Source organism: Phalaenopsis equestris, unplaced genomic scaffold (assembly GCF_001263595.1).
Source record: "Phalaenopsis equestris unplaced genomic scaffold, ASM126359v1 Scaffold000840, whole genome shotgun sequence".
NCBI lineage: Eukaryota > Viridiplantae > Streptophyta > Magnoliopsida > Asparagales > Orchidaceae > Phalaenopsis > Phalaenopsis equestris.
The window spans coordinates 4,219,866-4,243,033 of NW_018165280.1; the positions used below are offsets into that span (position 1 = coordinate 4,219,866).

The window sequence follows — 23,168 nt, forward strand, 5'->3', positions numbered from 1 at the left end:
GTGTGTGTGTGTGTGTGTGTGTTACATAATTAATCATTTTTTTAATATTATTTTTTATAAAATTTTCCAACCTTTAATGGAGTGTTCAACAATCAATTCAAGAATGTGATAAAAATTAAGTTTGTTATTAGCTTTCTTATGCTCTATTCATTGCTTTTGTAAGAGTTACATAAAATCTATTCTTTTCTAAGCTTCTTGGTATTAGAGCATTGTGTGTCCTGGCTGCTCTGTTGAGAATTAGGCAGCTTGAGTAAGGAAAAGGAGGAGACAATGGCAATTAATGGAAGGTTTATGAGCAATCCAAACTCATAAATTTTAAAAAAACTAAATTTTAGATTATCTCAATCTTTCATGCTTAGGATTTTTGTAGAAAAACTAACAATTGTAATATTCTAAAGAGCCTAAATTTTAATTTTTGTGGCATCTTAGATCAATCAGAAAGAAACAAGGAAAATAATCCAAGCATGCAAACATGCAAGAAAAGTGAAAAAATAAGCCAAATATAAAATAATAAAAGGTGGGTGTCGCTACGTCCGTGACATATCCCATAAAAGAAAATGGTGATCTAACTCCGCATATACATGTCTGGTTCTAATTCTATACATAGATGAAATTTAATATTAAGGTACGAGACAAGAGCAAACAACTCTTGGTCCCCGTAACTTGGTTTCAGATCTTAGAACCCGTGCCCATACCTTATTTCTAATATAGACTCTCCTGGGGCTCTAAAAGTATAGAGGAAAAAGAAAAAAGAACACGACTTGCATGAAAACAACATTAGCGGGAAAACCAACAAATATGAAGCATATAATGAGCCATGTCGTTCCATTGAGGGGAGCTAAATGACACCTGCAAGGTTAGTAGAAATCATCACATGCTCCTCCTTAATGATACATGTGTGTGTGTGCATATCTATAGACCTAACTTTTTACAGAAGAACGCCCTAAAATACTATTATGCAAATCTTGCATGCAAGCACACCAAAAAGCACAAAAGGTGATGCATGACTAGGACAACCAAACCAACAGAGAACTATAGTCAAGATATTGAAAAAGACTACCTAGCATCATAGTTCTTAGTTAAACACCATTTAACCAAAATGTGTCCTAATGAGTTTTTAAGTGCTCAGGGTAAGTCTCCGGGTATGTATAAATTTTATGGGGTAACCACACCGGCACATCTTAAAGATCCAAGGGATCTAAAAAGTGTCACCCATGATGGATTTTAAAAAAGGGCTGACCTTACATATGATCTAGTTTGCTACATTCAAAATTTTAAAATTATGTCAATGTAATAAGTAGAAAAAATGTATATTTTTAGTTTTAAAATAAGGTTTATTGAATGTGGACCCATAACATGCAAGGTGACACGAGTTCTTGGATCCTTTGCATAGTCATACTTGTGTCAATTCGGATGTTTTAGTTTGCATTCCTCATAGCTTCTATCACATTATTATTTACATTTGCATTTGTATGCATATATGGATAGTGAGTCAGGCTCGATAGACAAGTGGTTGTGATGTAAATAATAATGTGATAGAAGTGGTGAGGAGTGTACTGTGGTGTCAGTGACTCGGGAGCGGGTGTGTCGTAGAAGCAGCAACCTAAAGGAATAGGTGTGTTGTGAAGGTAATGACCCGGAAGAATGGACGTACAGTGGAGGCAGCGACCCAAAGGATAGGTGTGTCGTACAGGCAGTGACCCAGAAGGTTGGGTGTGCTATGGAGACGGTAGCCAAAAGGAATAGGTGTGTGATGGAGGCAGTGACCAGGAGGGTTAAGCGTGTTATAAAGGCAGTGGCTCGAAGGAATGGGTGTATGTGGAGGCAGTGACCTAGAAGGGTGTGGGTGTCATGGAGGTAGTGACCTGAAAAGGTAGGCGTGCAGTGGAAGCAGCGGCCTTAAGAATGAGTGTGTCGTGGAGGTAGTGGCCCAAAGAGGTAGAAATTATGTGGAGGCATAAGCCTGCAGAATGGGTGCATCGTGGAGGCAGTGACCCGCAAGTGTGGTTGTACCATGAAGGTAGTGGTCCGAAAGGGGTGGGCGTGGCATGGAGGTAGCGACCCAAAAGATGAGTGTATCGTGGAGGCAGTGACCTGAAAAGGGTGTGCATTCCATGGAGGCAGCAACCCGAAAGATGAGAGTGTTGTGGAGGTAGTGACCAGAAAAGGTGGGCGTGCCGTGGAGACACTGACCCGAAAAAATGAGCGTTTCGTGAAGGCAGTGATCAGAAGATGGGTATGTCGTGGAGGCAATGACCCGAAAGGGTGGGTGTGTCGTAGGAAGTAGTGGCCAGAATGATGAGTGTGTCTTGTAGGCAGTGACCTGAAAGGGTGTCTGCGACGGTCCAAAGCAGTGTCTTAGTAAGTGTAAGGATGTAACTCTCAATAGAGGGAATTACAAAACGGATTAGCTTGGTGACGAACCATTCATTCACATGATATGGGAACACGAGGGATAAGTTATGAGAAACACAAATCCAAGTGCAACACATGTAAATGCACAAGTCATGAAACATGCAGGGTGCTATGCAAGCAAACACACGAAGGTGGGAAGTGCAAGTGAAAACCACATGTGAAATGGTGCTAAATGACATGTGGATGTCACAAAGTACATGTGGCGTAATGTGCCATTGGGAGGCACAAGTCCTTGTTGCTTGCATATGAAAGTATATGTTCAACATTGCATGACAAGGGTCCAAGTGATGAATGTGCTGGTACTGAGCCATGCAATCAATACCAATGCACATGTAAAACACACACTATGCAAGTGGAATCGATTGTCAACCCGTTGGGTCGACCGAGGTATTCAACTCGAGGCAACATACCTAATGGGCTCAATCGGGCTAAGATGGTCGCTTGGACAAAAAAGAATGGTTGACCAAGTCAGGGTGACCAAAGTGGTCGGTTGACCAGGCCAGGGGTGACCGGTCGGACTAAAGTGGTCAGACGACGGGTTTGAGGAGGCCGGTTGAACCAAAGTGTCGGTCAACTTGGTTGGGGTGGCTCGTCAGAGCAAAGTGAAATGCTGACAGGGCCAGGGCGATCGGTTGAGGCAAAGTGTGATACCGACCAAGCTGGGTCGGTCGGTCGAAGCAAAGTGTGATGTCGACTGAGTAGGGGTGACCGATTGAGGCAAAATGTCATGTGTTAAATGCAACATGATATGATGCATTTGATCACAAATAATAGAGAACCGCATTGGTGCTAATTATCTCACATAAACACCTAGGGTTTTAGCTCTTGGATTCACGACATAGTCGCCTTCGGCTTTGGCGAGAAAATGTTGAGAACTTTGCCCCTAATTTCTCATAGGAAAAGTTCTTCACTGCTCGTACGGTAGACTAGTCACAAAGTTTTTTTCGTCCTTCATACCTCTTACGATCTTGTAGAATGGGCCAGCTACAGAGTTTTTCCCATTCTTCAAAATTGAATAATCCCAACCCCTTCAAGGAAGGTTGGAAGCGCCAAAGCCGTAGGAAAATTGGGATACCGACCAACTTAGGTGTAGATCTAAAGCTTATCACGAAAACCCACTCAGTTTGACAACGGATGAGTCTAACGAAAGCTTCCTAACCTAGGGCTTCCTTTAGGAAATCAATGATCAATCCAAAGCCATGTGGCCGTGTTGACTAGTTTAGGCCTACCAACTTGCCTCGTGTGAACGACCAAACCCACAACATCAAGTGAAAATCTAATCCTAAGAAAAATGCATGGGTTGAGAAGGTTATACCATCGCAATGGTTGATCAAAGTCCATTCATTGCTCGGGAAGAAGCTCTCTTCATCACGAAGAGATTCCGGTGACACTCCAAGTACCTCCCTCCGCTCCCCTCAGATGATGAATCTCTCTTTGCAAGGAGTTTTTAGACGTTGGCGCAACACCACACTTTGCTCTTCCTCTCTGTTTCTTGGATCAATAAGATGGCCGAGAAAAAAAATACGAGAGGAAAGCGAAGGAAATAATATGGAGAAATGAAGGAAGAAGAAAAAGAATGAAGAAGCTCTGAACTCTCCATAAACTCTCAATACACTCTTGTGACCCCTCCCAAGCCCTCCGCCTCTCCCCTTTTTTCTCGGTCCAAGACAATGACCAAAAAATAAAAATGAGAGAAGAGAAAGAAGAAAGAAATGGAGAAGAGGAAGGAGAAGAACGGCGAAAAAGCTCTTCAAGAACTCTCCAAAAGTCTCCCCCAGTTCTCTATGATTGCTCCTGGCTCTCCCCAAGTAATTTGAGTGCAATCTCCCCCAGTAGGAAGGATATTCGTAGAGGTTTGAATGACCATCTGCCTCTTTTGGCAAGTTTCTAGGTTCGTTCTGATGCTATTTTTGTCTTAGGACCTATGCAATGGCTTATCCCAATGGTCGGAAGGTGTCCGGATGGAAAAACAGGGACCAGACAATGAAACAAGTTGATTATGGGTAGCGTGGCAAAGATGGGGCATGGCACACCCTCATGTGGCCATGACCACGACTACTCTAATTGGGGTAGTTTCTTGATTTATGGTAATTCGGGCCATATGACAAGACCTGAAAGACCCTCCCCAAGTGAAAACACGTTCCAGACCGATTGACGTTGTCTGTTCCATCATCTGGAGTCATCTAAAGCATAATTCCTCACGAGTAAGCCAATGTATGGCTTGATTTGTTCACGTTGAGCCTAACAAAACTTGTCCGGTTGAGGTCGTCTCATAATGTAAAACTGGTCGACCCTCGCCTCTTTGACAGCCAAAGCCTAGTAAAACAATTATGGCAACGTGCAAAAGGATTGAAGACGGATGTCCGTGAAACATACCCTAAGGTCGTTCAAGTGGACATCCTATACACGTGACTTAAAAAATTAACACCAACATATGAATTAACACAAATTGATTAGCTTTTACTAGTGATATATTGTCTTCCGTCTTAAAATCTTCCTTTTCAAATCTATATATATGGTTGACATTACTCATCCAAATAATGGGACTACGATTGTTAAATTTCACTTTAATTGCTTCAAAATATCCAAAGCATAATGAAGTTTTATCTTTGCTTTTAACCTTCTACAATAAAGCCTTTAGGTTTGCTTTATTATCAATATAACATTTTAATATCAAACAAAATTGTAGGAATAGATATATAAAATTATTAATTAAAACTTTCAATAGTGAAAAGTCATTTGAGTAGTGTTTTTTATCTATTGAATGAACTCCTCCATCGATAATGCAATGGTTAACTAGATTTTGATTTCTTCTACTAAATCTATTAGTAGGTGTTTGAGTTTTCATTTTATTAGAAATTTTGGTCTTAGATCTCATTGACACAAGATAACGAAAAAACAAAGACGATGAGGACTTAATCCATAACAAGGGAGATGGAGTGATCTCCCTTGTTTTGCATATTGATTTGCATAAAACAAGAATAATAATATATAGATATACGCAGGAAAAATTGATTGAGGCGTATGTTGTTGCATGTTGTGCTACACGAATTACAAAAAAATAGACTTTGAAATAAGTCATGTAGAGCTCAAAGAATCCTCAAGGTTAGTCCTATCAATTGTAAGAGCTTAAGTGGCGTATGAAGATCAAGTAAATTATTTGTGTTTCTGAAAAGGACACGTCTTTGATTTATGCTAACCTTTTTGTGCTAAACACCTTCTCACATTTATATCATGCTTAGCATATGCCTGAACAAATCCTTTATTTGAACATAACAGCAATTGGTGTGGTCACAATATGCTTCCCTGAATCCCACTTAATTTTCCCTCGTCTTATCATGTCACTTCTCAGGCTCGGAAAATCCCCATTTAATGCGAAATGTATATCATAACTCACCTCCTGGTCCACCCTTGTAAATTTAAGTTTGTAAGTTGAAAGATTTATTGTCACTCCTTCTGGCTCTGTAATCTCAGCCGTGTATTCCTCTCTCACATCTCCCACATTCTTTGCTGTCCTTGTCACCTTTTGACTCATCTCCATTTGTGTCAATTTTATCACTATCGATGGATAATTAAGTTCTGTCGTAGTGAGATGTTTGACCCTGCTACAACTCATTGGCTTTCCCACTGTCATTGCCACCTCCCTATCACTGTACCCAAGCCCACAAATATATTCAACATAATCTTCAAAGGTAAGCCCAAACACTAGCCCCGGATCCATGGCCTTGATCGGGCACACCATCCCTGCCCCCGTGGCATATATACCTGCAGTGTCATAGGTGTTATCATCAACAATAAGATCCCCTGCAGCTGTCCATGAGTCATTTGCGGTTGTCACAATTGCTGATATGATCTCTGCTGGAGTCCACCTATGGTGTTTGGTCCTCATCAATGCCACAATACCTGCCACATGCGGTGCGGCCATGGAGGTGCCACTATCAAAGTTGAAGGTGTGGGTAGCCAATGGGTTTGGGTTTGGGCCAACATCTGTGTGCCAGGCAGCTAGGATGTTCACACCAGGCGCAAGCACGTCAGGTTTAATGATCCCACCATTTATGTTGGTTGGGCCACGAGAGGAGAAGGATGCTACGGTAGGGGAGGGAGTTGATCCAAATTTGGTTCCTTGGAAGTGTATGGCTGCAGATGCATTGGTTTGGTCTTTGAAGAAGTATTCTGAAATTTCTAATCTGGCATGGTAATCTACGCTTGATGCAGGGAGCACGTTGGCAGAAGAAGAAGTGGTGCGCCCTTGGACAGGCTGGTTCATTATAATCATTCCCTCTCCACCAGCTTTATATACAGCCTGTCCCTTTACCTCATCTTTAACTATGCACGACTCGCAAATCACAATTTTACCTGAGATGAGACATTTATTTTGAGTTTAAAAAGACAAATTTTGATAATAATTATATTATTATTATTATTATTATTATTGAAGTCTTGACCCAAGATATTACTGTTTATTTTAGTATATTATATGTGAGCTAAATAGTTACACATCCAACACAATGTCAATACACATGCATGAGTTCATATTAATTGAAAAAATAATAGATTACTTAATTCTCTAATGATAAAATTTTGCACTCAACGATGCATCTCAGATTTTTTTTTTTAATTCATAAAGAAATGGCCGGAGGCTATTATATGAGCTCCGGTCATCCTTCATGTGGCTAAGAATTTGAGTACCACACTCTATACTCTGGAGAAATCGAACTCCAGACCAGAGGGGACTAACAACTGACAAGTAAATGTCCTACCAACTTATCATTAGATTACGCCGCGAGTTATGATGCATCGGATAAGTGATTTGAATTTATGATGGTATTATCACTAATTTACCTCTTAAGTTTAAACTAGCCAATGCACTAGGCACACAACAACGGCCTGGGAGACGAGCATACACTCCAGGATATTCAAGCGGCCACATGATACTTGAATCCCACAACTTCGGCTGGTACGCTGACTCTCCAATGAATGATTTTCCATCACCAAGCTCTACAACAGATTCTATTCTTCTGTCAGTAGTAGAAGCACCAACTACCAGCATCCATGGAGCACTATGGCTAAGCGTATCCGCATTAGGCCCATCATTTCCTGCTATTGTGACAGGAACAATCCCATGTTGGATGGCAGCTATAGAGCCTCGAGAAACTGAATCTTTGTAGAACTTATAATTCCGCCCTCCAGTAATAGACATTGAGATTATATCCACCCCATCTTTTATTGCCTGATCAATTGCTGCGTATGTGTCAGTTTCAGCACATCTTGGAAAGCAAACTTTGTAAATGGAGAGATGAGCCATGGGTGCCATGCCAGATGCTGGGCCACCACTTGCCATTCCGAGAACGTTTGCGTTTCTGACAAAGGTTCCGGCTGCAATGCTTGCCACATGTGTTCCATGTCCATCAGTGTCTTCAGGGGAAGGGTTAAAGCCACCACGAAAGGCCTTGGCTCCGATGATCTTATTGTTGCAATGGAAGCCGGTGTAGGAGCAACTGCCCTTCCATTTTGTGGGAGGTGGTGGTGGTGGCATATTGGTATCGTCGAATGAAGGATGATTGGACTTTATGCCACTGTCTATTACACCGATAATTATACTTTGGCCCATCATCGTGGATTCCCATACGCCACTTGTTGTTAAGCCAAGGTATCTATAAAAGTGCATATGAGAACTAAATTAATTGCCACATCTAATGGATCAAAATGTATTTTTGTTTGTCCAATATTAAAACACATACAGATTTTCATTAAATGGAAGAGTAAATATTAATCGAGGCGATCATAAATTAGAATGAAGGTTTGATGGGCCGTCGTGTGATAGATGGAGGCTTGGCCATATTCAAATCGTCATCCGAAATATGCTGTGCCTAGGGGTGTAAACAAGCCGAACACCAGCGAACCCAGGCTCTGCTCGTGTTCGCCTTGTTATATTTCGAGCTAAAAAATGTGCTTGTGTTCGACTCGTTTGCTTAGCGAGCCGAACGTGAATTATTCACGAACAAAGAGTCGTTTTGATAACACTAATCACATAGCCATAAGATGTTAAAGATTAGAGCAATATTTAAAATTTAAAAATTATTATTTATATTAAAACATCATTTTAATCTATTTTGATAATTTTTATTCTATTTTCATAATTAATACTTTAATTGATTATAAATCTCTATAGTCTTGAAGTCAACTAAATTTTTTAGAAACTTCACTCATCAATATATAGAGCATCCTACACATCAGGGAATATCATTAAAGCGAAAAGAGAATCTTAAGGATCTGACAAAAGGGTGACTCAAACAATCTTCATCTAAAGAGAATAATTAATATATATATATATAATTAATGAGTATTATTTCGAGCTAAAACGAGCTGATCAAGAACGAACAAATTTTTATTCGTATTACTCTTTAACTTCTTAACGAGCCGAACACGAGTTGTTCGAGAACAACAAGCCCTTTTGACAGCTCTAACTATGCCTCACATAATATTTTCTCTAAATGTAATGTCATGTTTACTATTTTAAAATTTGGAAATTTACATGCATAGAACCCAATTCATATGCATTTATGTATCTTACATAAAAATTTTGATTTTCACAAAAGCAGCATCTTAGTTATGCCTGAAATGTGGATTTCAATGTTCCACTGTTGAAAAATGTGAATTGGGCGTTCCGTTTGTAAAACTAGAAGATTTGTTGCTCTGTATGTAAATTCCCCTTAAAAATATATATTAATGTTGAACATAAACACTCCTTCCTACTAAAGTCAACATTTTGATATATCTGATAAACAAAAATCAAGAGAATAAGTTTCCATATACTTGGGTGTGTAGGTTGTCCCAACCGGATAATGGCGGTCGCGCTGTGCAAAGAGGAAGCTTGGCTTGGACCTGACAGTCTCCAACTCTCCTGGAGTGAGGCGGGCGGCGAAACCGCTTAGGACATGGCGGTAGGAATATAGCAGCCGCGGTTCACCGGAGTCAAGAGTGGAGTTTGGGAGGAAGGAGAGGTGAAAGCTCTCAAGATCGCCGTCGCTGAGGAGCTGGTGCTGTTCATGTCTCTCCACGTCGATGATGTACACATCTCTTTCATGGCGATCATGTACTTCGACTATGGGGAGAAGCTGAGAGTCACTACATTGAAGAAGTAAAAGAAGAAGAAGAAAAAAAAAGAGGATTGGGATGCGGTTCATCATTTGGGTGAGAGGTCATGAAAGACTAAGATGTGTAACAGCATAAGATGTAACAGAAGGAACATTTATAGCTGTGTATGACTATTGCAATTGTGGTTGAATTATACAGGACTGTTGATGAGGAAGCTTCCTAGAAGAAATGGAGCATATGGCTTCATGCTAATTATCTTTCATAATGGTGACATCACATGGAAAAGCATCCAAGGGGTATGTTCTTAGAGAAAATATTAGGTGAGGTTGATTGTATGTCTAGACGATGGTTCGGATGTGGTCATGCTACTATATATGGTGGAGCGGTTCCTATGAACCATCGTTTGGAGGTACAATCGTCCAAGTAATATTTGCTCCATTTTTAGTGATGGAGGGAAGAAATATAAATGACCAGATTTATGTGCATGAAACTAAACATAATGTAGCAGAAAATGAAAATTGACATTAGAACATTACAACGAATACAACTTGCCAAAGCTTGTCGATGACATACAAGCACCTTTCTTGAGAAAAATAATTCATCGAACTTCATTTATATTGAGAAATAAATAATAAAACATCTTAAATTTATGATCTTAATTGTTAAATCTGAATTTGTTCTGTGAATCGCACCCGAGGAATAAAGCGTAGTACATGAGAGAGACATAGAAGAAAAAGTGTGCATTAATGACTAGTAGAATAAGAGAATTGTGTAAATTCTTTTTCTTAAAAAGACCCCCCATTTATGTACAAAGGGAGTGCAATAGGTGACATTATGTTTATGACACTACTTGAGTAAATACTATGCAGGTTATTCTAGGTATCTCGCTTTTGTGAGCCTAGGACCTTACTGCTCTCGGGTTTGGTTGATTGGGCTTATTAGGGCTTCGTCGGGTTTTGCCAGACGGATGGATCTTGTAGGCGCGACTGATCAACAGAGCTATCAGATTCTAGGCTGGTGTATAGTTGGAGAGCAAGCGACTCTGTTTATGTTGTTGGGAATGGGGGTGTCAGTGAGTCAAGTCAACTCATGAGCTAGCTCGAGCTAGGCTTAATAATTGGCTCATAAACTGAGCTCATTAGACTAACAAGCCAAGCTCAAGATAGCCCTGACTCGACTATTTAGCTCGTGAACCAGCTCGTTTAAAAAATTATTAATATAAAATATACTCAAAATATATTAAATTTGAAGACTTTATAAGTATTAAAAAGGTTTTAAAAAATATTTTGTATTTTATATTAAGTGATTTCTTATTATTTTTCTCTTAATTTTTCATTATATTTGTCATTTTATTATAACACTAACAAGCCGACTCATGAACTTGCTTGAACTCGTAGACTTAAGCTCGAGATCGAACATGAACTCCAAAAGATTAATCAAGCTCAACCTCAAGCTAAGATTGGCTCGAGCTCGACTCAGCTCGTTTACACCCCTAGTTGGGTAGCTAATTAGATGTGTAGACACTACCCATCGTCCTGTCTTCTACTGGTTAGAAGTAGATAAAATTGATCAACCAAGTCTACCGATTGGCATGTATAATAAACTTTGGTTATTTGACTACAAACTTGACAAAAAAAGATTCAAATTAAGGAACTCTGAGGCACAAATTTAGGTGCCTATGAAAATTATTCATATTAATAGCAATACTTCTCATGAAAATTTTGCTTAAATTCACACAAAATTTCTTATGAAGATTTTAAATTGTTTTCCTCAAGAAGAGTGCATTGACATAAGAGTAATGAATTTAAGTTTGACATACCCAAAACAATTCAGTCTCTAATTTATTAAGTTAAAACATTCACAAATTTTATTTAATATCGTAGAGCTAATCTAATTGATTGAGACAACTTCAACATCATGTACAGCAATAGGACTTATAAAAGTAGCAAAAAGGACATACGAAAGAATAGGAGAAAGATGTTGGTAGAAGAGTTCTTGAGGTATATCCAAGTATCACTGATTACATTAAGCATCTTATTATATATAGAGTAGGTAGTTTTGTAGGCACTTGCATATACAACTCATAAATGCAAAAAAAAATATAAACTTTGCTATGATCTTAACACCATTTGGATGAGATAATTTTCCATGTGCCGACAGTACCCCTCAAATTAAGAATCCAGTGCTTGGATTGTTAATTTATCTCTAAATTTATGACATTTGATACTAGATAGGCTTTTGATAAGTATATCTGCCACTTGATCCTATGGTGCAATGTTGTTAACTATGATTCTTTTGTTTTAGATGTGATCCCAAATAGAGTGAAAATATATTTTAATGTATTTAGTTTGGGTGTAAAAAATGTTATTTGTAGTGATAATTACTGTAGAAATGTGACCGCAGTAAACTGGGGTAGGTTTGTTATTGGAGAGACTCGAGAGAAGTTTTTGTAGCTAAATTGTGTGCAACAATTCTACGAGGGCATAATATTTCGCGTCAATAGAAGATCCTGCTACCATCATTTGCTTCTAAACTTCTTACAAGACTAGACTATTCCTAAGATAGCCACAATATCTCATGATAGAGTGACAATCAACTGGATCATCTACCAAATTAGAGTCAGAAAATGACTTTAGCTACAAATTTTGTCTGGTGAGAGAAATACCATGTGTTATTGTCCTTTGTAAGTATTGAGTATGTGTTTAATTAGTTGGAAATGTTACTGTTTTGGCTCTTCCATATGTTGACATGCTTGATTTACTACATAAGCAATATTTGGGTGTCTTATGAAATTATTGAAGAGCTCCAACTAGTCTGTGGTGGAGTTCAGAATCTGAGGATGGTTCTTTGAGGTGGAATTTTCTTTAGGCTTTCATAGGAAGATGTTTTGGAATTAGCTTACGAGTATCCATTCCAAATTTGTGAAGAAGAGCGTTGATATATTGAGATTGATTTAGAAATAATCATATTTTGGTTGTGCGAACTTGAATGCGCAGTAATGTAGATACAGTTCCTAGGTTCTACATTTGAAAGCGTTGATGAGGATTTTGAATGAGTGTGGTAATGTACGTGTCTTCATTTCCAGTACTTTAGATGTCATCAACATAAATGAGTTAAAAAGTGTGTTTGTTTTCATTGAAGTGAAGAAATAAGGATGAGGCTATTATAATTTGATTGAGTCTTGTTATTTGAGATGGCCTGAAAAGGTTGAAAACCATTGTTGATATGTTTGTTTTAGATCATAGATAACTTTGCATAAATAGTAGAAGTGTGTGTAGGAGATTAAGCATCTTGGAACCGTGGAGGTTACTTCCTATATGTTATGCCATCTAATTGTATTTTTCAATTGTGGTGAATGCCAATGGTCAGCAATATTATCTTATGGTGAAATTTTTTGCAACAATACTAATCATACTCTTGACCAAACCCCTGAGCAACTAATCATGTTTTATATTTATCTACCAAATCATCTGAGTGATAATTGGTGTGGAAAATCCATTTTAATTGTAGGATTTTGATTTTTGGGTGGAACTAATTTCCATATGCTTTGATTTTGATGTATGTATGCATGCATGCATGCATGCATGCATGCAAGTATGTATATATGTATGTATGCATGCATGCATTTATATATGTATGTATGTATATATGTATGTATGTATGCATGGATTTATATATGCGTGTATGTATGTTATGTATCTATATGTTTGTTTGTTTATTTGCTTGTTTGTTTGTATGTATCTATGTATATAAGTCTTTTTGTATGTATGTTCGTATCTATGTATATATTTTTGTCTGTCTGTCTGTCTGTCTGTATGTATCTATGTATGCATGTCTGTCTATATACGTACGTTTTTGTGCGCTCGCGCGCATGTATTTATATAGAGAGAAGAGAATTACCTCTTACATATTTCAACCTCTGATTTATAAGTTTTAAAAATTCACCTAAGTCGTAAACTCGTTTGAATCATTCTATTTAATTTAGCCAATTCAGACATTTCAGCACTAGTCCAATTACCACAGCAAATTGCACATTGATTTAGCCTTCAACAGGTGCCTTGGACCTAAGCACAACTCCACAAAAAATCTTTAAAATATCATTGATTAAATCACATGAAAAAAAAAAAAGGAAAGTCCATGAATACAACAAAGAATAGCTTGGAATAACAGTTAAGGGAGGAAAGCCTCATGCCGGCCAGCTAGACTAAATAATCAATATAACCCATTCAATTCTTCTTTCATTAGAATTTTTTGCCATGCACCAGGTCTCCAAAACTCCAAAAAGTATATATATACCCCCTCCCCATCTCCTTCACAATTCACCAAGCAAATTCCTAAGCAAAAATTTAATTTTAAAAAAAATGACAATGAGATCCTGCCTTCTGCTCATTGCAGTTCTCTCAGCCAGCCTCACGGTTCATGCTGCTGATCCCGACATCCTCACCGACTTCATTACTCCTCCTGGCGTTAATCCAGATGCCAAATTCTTCACCTTTACAGGGTTCAAAGAAGCCATTACAGGTGGACCAAATGGTGTTCCCTTCAAGGTGACGAAAGCTACAGAATCAGAATTCCCTGCTCTCGCAGGCCAAAGCGTCTCCTTGGCTGTTCTCCAGTATGAGCCCAGTCCCACCGGAATCAACCCACCCCATATCCATCCTCGCTCTGCAGAGCTGTTACTTGTCATACAGGGGGTGGTTAAGGTTGGCTTGATTGATTCTGCTAATGAACTCTACACTCAGACGTTATATGCCGGAGATGCATTTATATTCCCCAAAGGACTTGTTCACTTCCAGGTTAATGGGGACTCCAAATACCCTGCAGTTGCTGTTGCAGCTTTTGGCAGTGTTAATCCTGGAGCCATTGTTTTACCCAAAAACATTTTTGGTAGTGGGATTCCCAACTGGGTGTTGGCCCAATCCTTTAAAACTGATGTGGAAACCATCAGCAAACTTGTTTCAGCTAATTTGGGTTAATTTATGTCGAGTTATATGTCATCAGGTTCTATTTATGGGAGTTGCATGTGCAACTTTTAAATTTATATTATCTATGTTGTTTATGTTGTTGTTGTTTTTTGTAATACTGTTGATTGGTTTGCTACAATAAGAAGTAATAAAAGAAGAGTGCTGTTATATGCTTCTGTTTTATCAGTTTGAAGAGATTCAATCTGGCTATAGTACTTATACTCTTATGATGATGTAATAATTATGATTGGAGGTTTAGATTTGTTTGGTTATATTGTCAGGCCTCTCTAGAATCATTATAAGCCTTTCTTTGGAATTAAATCAAAATTATTAAATATTATGAATATCTAGAATGTATTTACTAAAGTGTCATTTAGTATTCCACATCTATTAGAATCTTGAAAACTTGATTGTGGACTTTTCTAGATTCTTGTAGTATATGAAATTTTTTTAGAATGATCTATTTATAAATAAAAATTGGTCTTTAGTCTTGTCATTTTGAGTATAAATGAATAATAGTAAAGTTTATTTTATTTTGTTGTCCGCACAAATTTCTCAAACATCCATTTATATTCTCCTCATATATATTTGTTTTATCAAATTGGTATCAAAGCCAACATTGTTACAAGATAGCAAGTGGTTTGAATCTACAATTGTCGCGTCTTACAAAGAAGGATTACGAGAACTGGAGTCTTCATTTGAAGGTATTGTTTGGTTCCAAGGATATTTAAGAGATAATTGAAAAAGGATATATCGTGCCACAAGATGCAACATTACCAACAGCCCAAAGTGATTTGTTGAAAGAAAATGGGAAGAAGGACAATGAAGCCCTCTTATTCATTTATCAAGCCTTAGAGGAGGCATATTTTGAGAAAGTGACTCACGCATCCACATCTAAGAAAGAATAGGAAATACTTCAAATTGCTTATAAAGGCATAAACAAGGTAAGTAATGTTCGTCTTGAAACACTTTAAGTTGAGTTCTAAGCATTTCAAATGAAGTAAATAGAAAATGTAGAGGATTATTTCACAAGAGCTATGACTGTTATCAATCAACTATGAATATATGAAGAAAATTTAAAATTTGTTAGATTGATTGAAAAAAATTTGCATTTGGCGAATGATAAATTTGAGCACGTTGTAGTAGTTATTGAGGAAGCTAAGTGTTTAGAGACTACTGTTGGGTTATGTGGAGCCCGGTCCACTACACTTTTTTTAGACAGTTTCACATCTAGGAATATATTTAAATTTGTATTTAATTCATAACATTTGTTTTTTTGTTAATTGCTTGCCGCTTTTGGTGCTTTCCATATGCTCTTCCTGCCTCCTCAGATTTCCCATCATAGAAAGCATTATGTTAATGGGATTAAGGTTTTACCTTAATGGGATTTACGGTTTTCCTTTAATGGGTTGAATTAAGGAGGTTAAATAGGCATGGCTGGAATCAAACAGACTACAGATTCTAGTTTATCGCATGAAGCTTCTCCTTTTTAATTCCTGCGACGTGAAGCTCAAAGGAAGGTGGCTGCTCCTTTGTTTGTTCTTTTTTCTTCTTCCTGTAAGCTCTCGGCAAAAAAGTGAGGAGAGAGGAAAGAGGAGAGAAGAGAGAGGAGAGGGAGAGAGGAGAGAGAGTTTCTTGTAAGTCGACGTGGTCGACGGTGTATTCCTCAAGCTAATAAAATTCTCTACAACTCCGTGGACGTAGACAGTTTGCCGAACCACATAAATCTTGTGTCGTCCTTTTTATTTCTGGTGTAATTTTTTTGATCTGTTTTTCGCCTTTACTACCGTCGATTTTTTCACAACAACTACGACCTTAATGAAATTATGAGATATTTAATGGCTTACAAGCAAAGAAAGAATGATAAAAAAATATGATACTATTGAGCAAATTCTCCGATCAAAGCTTACATTAATGAGTGCAAGTGAAGACTCTAAAATTGATGATAATTCAAGTGCTCAAAAAGTCCATGGGCAAAGTTATAGTCGCGGTCGTGGTCGAGATCGTGTTTTTTGAAGAGTATGAGGATATGGACATGGAGGATATTAAATAAAATAATGAAAATAGTCAAATCTCAAGAAATGAAAGCTGAAAGAACGAGCCAAGGTGACATAGTACAAAACATTTTATGTTTATTGTTATATTTACAAAAGGGTTGGTCATTACACTTTCAGATGTCATTATAATAAAGAAGAAGCTAACATGGATCTAAAAATGAAAGAGCGACATGTTTTATTACAAGGGAAAAAAAACAAGGAAAGCGAAATAATTGATACTTAGATATCGGAGCAAGTTATCATATGTGTGAAAATAAAGACATGTTCGTAGAAATGGAGGTAATGAAGAGTCAAATTTATTTTGACAATTCTTCAAAAGTTCTAGTGAAAGCAAATGATAAAATCCTTATTCCTCTTAAAGATAGAAGTCATCAATGTATTTTGATGTTTACTATGTTCCAGATACAATGAGTAATATTTCAAGTTTAGGACAATTACTTGAAATTGGATTTGATATTCATATAAATGATGAAAAGTGATCGACGCGCAATTACGCATATATTTGTATTCCAAGAGATTGTCAAAAATTTGGCTCAAATTATATTTAGCGGCTAGTGTGAATAAATAAAATGATTTAGAAAATAAATAATAAGCATTCACGCTAGAGGTACTACGCAAGTATACGTATCGTCTCAGGTAATAGAAGATTTTCTTTAAAAACCCCAGTATCGAACCCACAAGAAAAGCTATAACTTTTTAGTAATGACTTAAGAAAAACTTCCATCTAAACTGCAGATAAAAATAATAGGAGAATGTTGTCGAAATAATTGTAAAGAATTAAAGCTAAATTTATGTGCAATCTAAATTTAAGCAGAAAGTAAGAACAAAGTTTAAAAGTCTAATAAAGTTTAAAAGACTAAAAAAAATTAAAATACTAATAAAGTTTAAAAGAATTCAAATATTAAGAAAAGATCTTTCCCTTTGCAAGGAGATCTTAATCAGTGTAGGAATTGAATGATTAAAAATATGAAATGATGCACTGTGACGAATAGGATCATACATATTCTTTATCCCCTCTTGGTGCAAGCAAAAAACATTGGCTAACCTTAAGTTTGTTCCAGCTTGTGTAGTAGTGCTGAGTAGGATCTAGCCTTTCACTTCTAGATACCCGTTGTGCATTCTCTATAGGACTTACTAGGGACCCTTAGATCCAAACTCAAGATCGAATTGACGAAAGAATCTAGCATGTCATTCTAGAAACATCAATTCTACACCCATCAAAACTTATCTCTCTATCTATTTGCACTTCCCCTCAGATAATTGTGACGAATCTATCCAAAGTTAAGTGAGGTACTCACAAGTTGAGTGAAATCATAGCCCTCCTGGGTCATTATGTTTCGCAACAGATTTTAACATCACAAATGACCAGTTTGTAAAGTAAATTAAGAACTGGTGAAAATATCATCACATATTTAAAAATAAAAAGAAATCTTTAAATCGTTTTCATCCCACATGATTAATTCCCATATGTAAGGAGAAAGAAACAAAAATTACCCAGAATTCATGGAGAAAAAACAAAAACACATGTTTGTATTGAAAGTCAAGTATTAACAACAAAAACTCAAACACAAATACAAAATACTTATCTTATGTCTTCTCCCCAAACAATTCCTGAAGTTTTCTTCAAGCAATCTCCAAACTCTTCTTACAAAATCAAAGACTCACAAACTTTTACATACACTCTCACCACTAAGAACTCACACACCCTCTAGAGCCTCCAAAATTCCTCTTCAAAGCCTCAGTTTTGAATAATCAATGGCCCCATTTAATAGAACTCTGAAAATAATTAAGGGTTACTTCAAGGAGCCCTTCAAAATTTGTCCAAATTCATTGCATCTTCTAGAGAAACCATTTCTAGCGCTATGACGTCCATAACAGTGGATAGCTAGCGCTATGACACCATATGATGTTGTGTCATTTTGCTCCATTTTGCCCTCATTTTCTCTAAAGATCCATTTCTTGTATCTGAAACTAAAAACATGAAAAATACATTCCTTTAAAGTGCAATATTATAAAAAATATGCATAAAATGAACATTAAATGTATATTAAAAATATGTAATCTACATTAAATGTATAACATTAAATGTATATTAAAAATATGTAATCTTAAGGTGTATCAAAAAGCTTACTACAAGTGGAGATGACAAGTAATATAATGTTTAACCTCAATATAAAGAATGAAATAATAGAATGCTTAAAGACTTTTATAAAATATTCATCATGGATTTGGCATACGAGGCTCAAACATTTAATTTTTGGAGATTTAAATAATATCTAATGAAAAAGAATTCTAAATGGGTTGTCAAATATCAATCAACCAAATCAAATTTGTGAAGGATATATATATAATGAAACAAGCTTTAGGCCGTAGAAACCTCCTCAATTAATTCACATAGTTGTATATCGGACCTGTTGTTCCAATATCCTTTGATAAGCATCACTATTTTCTTACCATTGTTGATGACATATAAGAAAAACTAGGGTATAATTTTTGAAATAAAAATTAGAAGCTTTTATCATTTTTAAGAAAATCAAGGTAAGTGTGGAGAATGAAAGTGGTAATTCAGTAAAAACTATCCAATCAGATCAAGACAGTGAATTTACTTCTAAATTATTTGAAGATTATCGTAAAGAGCATGACATGTGACATCAACTAAAAACATTTTTTTCACCAAAACAAAATGTTGTAAAGAAAAAAAATTGCATTAATCTTAATATGGCTCAAAGCAAGATTTAAAGCAAGAATATGCCCAAGGAATTTTGGGCCAATACATCGACATGTACTGTCTATATTCTCAATTGGTTCACAACTTCAAGTTTACATTATTTGACGCCTCAAGTTGCTTAGATAGAGAGAAAGCTAATTATCTCTCATTTGAAGGTGTTTGAGAGCATTGCATGAAACTTGTTCAGGACATTATTTCTCTTTGCTCATCTCGAATTTACTAAATGACAATCTGGTAACGGATTAGAGTTGAATTTAACCTGGATATTACCTAATTCCTACCAGATGGTCAATTTGGACAAAATAAAGCCACAAATTTCATAAATCCGAATTCCACAGATTTTGGTTGTAAATTCCATTCAAATTTTAGTAAATCCATATCTATGGAATTTACTAAATCCTAGAAACTTAAGAAATGTATCCGGGTATATATTCATCTCGAAATTGTTTTGAACTTTATGTTTATTTCTGCCTTCTATAAATTTTACCATCCTAAAATCTCCCCTTTGGCTTAATTGTATGCCAATACTTGTTAATTCTTCTTCAATATTTTTAAGTTCCAAAAAATGTGAAGGGTTTAACACTTCACTACCACAAGAAACACATATGACACCTAAATTTTGGATTTGTGAGAGATCTGAATTACATATATTGCATAAAAAGATTGATCTATTAATAATGAAATTGCAAATGATATTAAAATTTTGTACCCTTGAATGTTGCAATCATTCAATTGAGTAATGAGATATATGCAACATGAAACTAATCGACCTTACCATCTGCATCTGTTTCCTATCTATTGGAGCAAGATTTAAGACTATAAATCTAACTTTCTTAAGTTTCTTATATTAAATGTTTCACAAAAAAGATGGATTGAAGCAACTTCACTTAAAGTTATGCTCTATAATGTAGGATTCATCGTCATTCTTTGATTTCATGCCAAACAACACACCCTTATAAATTTTGAGGGACCTTAAATAAACCTTGAGAACTATATTATTTTCAATTAAGAAAACACAAATGTATAATATTCCTTTTGAGATTTGATACATGTTTGATTTTGATCAATGTCTCAATAATACCATCATTTATTAAATCCTAATATTCTTCTTGAGATTTGATAGATATTTGATTTTGATCAATTTTTTAAAATTCCTATTGAAGAAATGTAAGAAAAAAAATTAGATCAATTTATAGAATTTGAGGAATGTAGTAGTTCTTTATTTTGAATTATTCAGATGTATTTTAATTTCTTATTAATAATGGATGCACCATGTTATAGTAATAATTTAGGTTTTAATGTTACAAGAAAATATTGCCTTATGTAGAGTATTTTATACAAATTTAGTTGTGCCCATTCATGACCTTTAGAATTAATTTCTTTGACCTTTGAGATGCTCACCCTCCAATAGACCCCTCCTATTGAAAATTTGGTCTTTGTTTTACTATTAGAGGAGAATAATTCATGTTTAGTATTACTTAGGTGTTTGTACTTTAGCAAAGAGATAGAATCATAGGTGCTTTGTAAGAATTCTAGATCTCAATGAAAATGCATAATATTGACCTTAATATAATAATGCACTTTTTTTCTACATTTTAGACAAGTATTTTAAAAAATTAATTTAAATCACTTGGATCAAAGTCTACAGCATTTACACTTGTCTAATCTTGTCTAATATTTAATTTTCAATTTGTCTTCAAGCATAAAGCCACTTATCCACCTTCACTTTCTCATCTCAACAACATGTAACATAGTTTTATGTTTCTTAGACTACTATCGCCAGAATATTGTCACCCACCTTGATTGCTAAAATCATAGTACACTTATACTTATAAAACAATGATCATCATCAATATTGATTACACTACATGATATGTTGATTGTTATTATTTTGCAGGTTTTTGTATGGATATTCACATAGTAAGGTAGTGGATGTATAATCAACTTTATCTATGTACAAAAAGAATCACTATGGAGATTTTGACAACGTCGAGGCCTTTGTGGTAGATGCATCTAAATTGCAATTTACATATCAGATGATAGGTTTTGGTGTATACGTTTGAAACAAAAAAATCGAGTACACTTAAAGTCTGATGAAGTGAGAGATAATTTATATAGTCGGGAATTTCAGCCTAATTATTGGATTTTGACTTCACAATGAGAGTTTGACCCTACAACATTCAGCTCTACTCTTTCAATGAGCAAAGAACCTCTATCTGGATTTGAATCAAGCAGATTTAAGGAAATGATTTTTGATGGGACAAGACAAAATTAATCGAGTTAATTAAAACAGGAAGAGGTTCCAAATCCCGAGGCTCTGAAGTTTTATGATTTACTAAATGCTGCTCAAAGGCCATTGTGGGAGGGTTGTACATCTCATTTTGAGTTATATGCAGCGCTAAGAATGCTAAAAATTAAACTGACTTTAACAGTGCTTCAATCATTTTGCAGAAGTACTAAAAGAGCCAAATTCACTTAAAAATTTTGTCTCAGAGAAGATTGATTATTGTGTAAACAGATGTATGCTTTATTAAAAAATTAGCATGATAGAGACTCGATGCATATTTTGTTATTCTCATAGATTCAAACCTCATAGTAGAAAATGTAACAGATAGAAGGAAGTTCTGTTTAAGTGGCTCTTTCATCTATCGCTTATTACACATCTTCAGAGGCTATACAGTTCTATGATATATGACGTAACATCATAACATATCAGGGAAAATCAACTCAATGAGTCATCTGACTGACGAGGAGGCTTATAAATATTTTGATTGCTCATATCCTAAGTTTCTTATGGAGTCACTTACTGTGTAGCTTGGCTTATGCTATGATGGATTCACATCATACAGAATGCATAGCCCTACTCTTATTAGTCAGTGATTGTTAGACATACAATCTCCTACTTGAGAGGTGCATGACAATGTCTTTCTTCTTTCTGACACTGATTATATCAGGTCTAATAGCCCTAAAGACAGAATTGATGTATATTTGCAGTTGTTGATAGATGAGCTATAAATTCTTTGAGAAAGAGGCGTTATAACGTTTGACGTTTCCATGGAATATAATTTTTTGATGAAAGCAGCATTAATGTAGACAATAAGTGATTTTCCTACATATTAAATGTTATCTGGGTGGAGCACCGTGAAAAAATTAGCATGTCCATATTGCAAGGATTCATCTAAGGCATTTACACTTTAGCATGGTAGAAAGAATTCACGATTTGAGAAACACTATATGTTTCTAAATGCTAAACATTCCTTCAGAAGGAACATGAATGCATTCAAAAGAAAAAAAATATTGAGAAATTAGTGCCAACTACAATAGCATCTAAAGAAGACTTACTCCAGATTGTTAGTGGCATTCCAAATATTACTAATGCCTGACCTTTTTTTACATTGTTCATCAGTGTTTGGTGTTACTCATAACTAGAAAAAAATGTCATTTTTGGGATTTGTCTTGCTAGAAGGAAAACATGATCAGACACAATCTAAATGTCATACACTTTTTTTTTTTTTTTTTTGGTAACATCTTCAACATTGTGATGGATGTTAAGAGAAAAACTAAAGATAACATGAATTCCAGACTTGATGTGAATGAGACATGCAAAAGGCGGGAGTTGGAGATCCAAGCAGCTACTGTCAACAAGCTCATGAGGACCAAAGCAAAATATTCTCTTACTTTATCCCAACAAAGAACAATTTGTGATTGGTTCCAATCACTAAAATTCTCGAGCGGGTTTGCTTAGAATTTGAGTCCTTGTGTTGATTTGGGTGTAGAAAAAATAATTTGAATAAAAAGCTACGACTGCCATATTTTTCTTCAAAAATTGATGTCAACCGCATCAAACTATTTACCGAGCGAAGAACTTAATTTGTTGATTGAAATTAGTGTGTTTTTCAGGGAACT

At 36.0% G+C, this 23,168-nt stretch overlaps 2 protein-coding genes across 2 annotated transcripts; one reads left to right on the forward strand and one right to left on the reverse strand.

Annotated features, from left to right (window-relative positions):
* Positions 1-5,421: 5,421 nt before the first annotated feature.
* On the reverse strand, positions 5,422-9,668 carry LOC110031781 (subtilisin-like protease SBT1.2). The gene is made up of 3 exons (XM_020735179.1): positions 9,232-9,668; positions 7,258-8,069; positions 5,422-6,771 (listed from the first exon to the last, which is right to left on the reverse strand). The coding sequence occupies exons 1-3, from the start codon at positions 9,603-9,605 to the stop codon at positions 5,678-5,680; spliced, it is 2,280 nt and encodes a 759-aa protein (XP_020590838.1). The 5' UTR covers positions 9,606-9,668; the 3' UTR covers positions 5,422-5,677.
* A 46-nt stretch (positions 9,669-9,714) lies between these two features.
* LOC110031576 (putative germin-like protein 9-2) lies at positions 9,715-14,489 on the forward strand. The gene is made up of 2 exons (XM_020734826.1): positions 9,715-9,809; positions 13,909-14,489. The coding sequence occupies exons 1-2, from the start codon at positions 9,791-9,793 to the stop codon at positions 14,487-14,489; spliced, it is 600 nt and encodes a 199-aa protein (XP_020590485.1). The 5' UTR covers positions 9,715-9,790.
* The last annotated feature ends 8,679 nt before the right edge of the window (positions 14,490-23,168 follow it).